The sequence below is a fragment of the Austrofundulus limnaeus genome, unplaced genomic scaffold (genome assembly GCF_001266775.1).
Source record: "Austrofundulus limnaeus strain Quisiro unplaced genomic scaffold, Austrofundulus_limnaeus-1.0 Scaffold470, whole genome shotgun sequence".
Lineage (NCBI taxonomy): Eukaryota > Metazoa > Chordata > Actinopteri > Cyprinodontiformes > Rivulidae > Austrofundulus > Austrofundulus limnaeus.
In genome coordinates this window covers 195,192-198,053 of record NW_013952872.1, presented here as the reverse complement: position 1 = coordinate 198,053, position 2,862 = coordinate 195,192, and the positions used below count along the sequence as shown (strand labels likewise).

Sequence of the window (2,862 nt, the reverse complement as noted above, 5' to 3'; positions counted from 1 at the left end):
CTCAATCATTGTTTTGATGTGATGGGTCGCCTATATGACCCTGTGATGGACTGGACTGTCCCGGGCCCCGCCCCTCATAGGACTGCTGGACATGGACATCAGTGACCCTGACAGGAAGAAGTGCTGAGAAGGATGAGTGATGAACCTTCACCACAGTAATACTTCAGAAACCTTCAGTTACTGCAGGAGTTAAACTAATGTTGCATTTCAACACAAACCTCCTGATAGTCGAGCACGGTGGTGGTAGTGTGATGGTCGGTGCTGCTTCAGGGTCTGACCCACGTGATCCTGAGTTCAGCTCTCTAACAGAAACCCAGCAGGTCCAGACCTCAGGTTCTACAGGGAACAAGTTCAGGTTGACTTCTTCACAGAGCCAGTTTGGTCTGGAGAGTTTCTTTAATAAATAAATGATTGTAGAGGCGTTGCCTCACAGCACGCACACACACACACACACACACACACACACACACACACACACACACTTACTTCACCTTCTGACTCTTATATTGAATGTTACAGGTTTAACTTGAGACTGAGGGACTGAATGTGACCCATCATCACATCACTGAGGATTAAATCCCAGTGGTCTGTGGAGAAACAAGCAGCCAGTGTTAAAAACAGCATTTTACCAACATATATCTTTCCAAAGGATAGTTTAAATGASATATTTGAATTTTTTTAGCCTTTTTTTAATAAGTAGCTACAAAAAATAATTGAGCAGAAACTTGACTCTCTCTGTGAGCCTGCAGTTTTTTTCCCAGTTGGTRAAAAGTTGACATTTCCTCTTAATGACATTGATGTTTCCTCATAACGAGCTGAAAACGGTTCAGCTCAAACAGAAGTCGTCCTAATTATGAAGAAAAATCAAGCAGACCTCTGGAACCACAAAAAAACAGCTTTCCAAGCAGGGATGTGAAAATGTGCAGAGCTCATTTTATCTTGTTTGATTTGATCTGCCTCACTGAACTAATGCATCAGATTGTTTTTGTTTTTATAAATCAAGTGTTGATGTTGCTGCTGCAGAAACAAACTGCAGCTAGTTTGAATCATTTCATCTCAGGAGTCCTTCACACACCTGATCTGTAAAACTGAGGCTGTTTTAATGTGAATCAATGTTTAACATGATGGTAAAACTGAATGTTAGTTTCTCACAGAATGTAATATTGTGCCATAAATGCTGATTGTTATTTCCAATGGGTGCTGCTAGAAACCTTTTCCATCGTTGATTAACTACCAGGTCATTTCTCCGTCACATCACTGCTGAGTTCTGACAGAAACCAGCAGAGGTTTTGCACAAATAAAAGGTGAATCACTACAGCTCGTGTTTGATTTATTCTAAATGAACGAGGAGTAAAATAAGGCAGACAGAGATGTTTGAGTTGGACAGATTTATTTGAAGCGTGGTATTTCAGCCCCTAACCGTCCCCTGCTTCTTGTTCTTGCGCTCGTAAGAAGCTGGCCTTTTTCTGGGCGACCCGGTTCTTCCTCTGYGCCAGAGATAACTTGGCTCGGTTCCACCTGCAGGAAAAGAGACAGAAAACAACTTCATTAAGATACAGAGAGAAAAATGTCTTTTTAAATATAAAAAGGTTAAAATCCTCAGTCATTCAGGACATTAAAACCCAGAAGGATTCAAGAACTGTTTCAGTTCTGTAGCTGAAGACGTTTGTTCCACCTGAGAACTTTTATAAAACCAGTTTCAAGCTTTGAACTGGAGGTTCTGTTCGTGCAGATGAACTGTTTGGGTTTGTTTCAGACATTTAGAAGTGATGCAGGTCTAAACTGCTCAGGRGGTCACAAGGCGTTTACACACTGCCCGGCCCTCCTCGGCTTCTAACCTGGGTTCCAGGTTTCTGCATGTCCATTTGAGGGCCGGCTCCAGCCCGACTTCTGGAACCTGGCCAGGCGAGGTTCAAACTGGGCCGGTGTGATCGGCCCAGTTTGACGTCATGTACTGCTGATCATGATTGGTTTGTTTGCAGCGGGGGCAGGACAGCATGGCGAGTCATCAACACGACTGCAGCGTACCACTGACATTTTGTTTTCATTCAGCTAACAGCAGAATGTCTTGACCCAAGCCCCCGTTGCGCGGTCAAACGATGAGATCAGGTTTTTTTAACTTTCTTGCGGCCGAGCGTGTCCAGAAGGAGCTCGATGGCAGCACGTGAAGGTTTTTAAGCGTGTCGGGATGACACCGCGGCCGGCTTCACCCGGACCTCAAAACAATGTCGGGAGAAGCTGAAGGAGCTGACCGGTCTATAAGGTCGTATTCACACCTKCACTGTTTAGTCCGCTTTAATTGAACTCTAGTTCGTTTGCCTGGAAAGTCYGGTTCGTTTGTGGAGGTGTGAAYGTGTAATCCAACTCTGGTCCGCCTGAAAACGTAGGTCTCGGTTCGATTGAAACGAACTCTGGTGCTGTTCGATTGCAWGTGTGAACGCTAAGCGGAACACAGACCGMTCCAAAAGCAGGAAGTGGACTATACCGCATGATGTTCTGAGTAATAACAGTAATAAATTTACTTATATAGTGTAAATACTAGAGGTGWCTTCAACGAAGKRTTTTCATAGTTGAATCTGATTCGTCAGATTTTGCCTTTTAGTCAACTAATAGTCTAATCATTTTTTCCCCCTAGAGCACCATAAACGGGGATCCCCCACATATWTATTCATCATACTCAGGCGTACTTCGCTCCGTGGAGGTCCGCCGGGTTGGTCCGTGCAGAGATCAGTTTTTTACGCCCGTGTTCACGGTGCGCACTGGCGAGTACTGTTCTGGATGCGACACCAAGCAGACAAAGTTGAGAATCGGTGTCATTTGTGGATGAAATGGAGTCAAACTTTAAAGAGCGTCTCTTGGAGG

At 44.5% G+C, this 2,862-nt stretch overlaps 1 protein-coding gene across 1 annotated transcript in view; it reads right to left on the bottom strand.

The window, feature by feature from the left end:
* Positions 1–1,373: 1,373 nt before the first annotated feature.
* The window catches only part of rpl5a (ribosomal protein L5a), a gene marked incomplete at its 5' end in the record, with an annotated part of 7,900 nt that continues 6,411 nt past the window's right edge, over positions 1,374–2,862 (bottom strand). Inside the window, 1 exon segment of the mRNA XM_014025351.1 lies at positions 1,374–1,518. Coding sequence (XP_013880805.1) covers positions 1,416–1,518 — 103 coding nt within the window.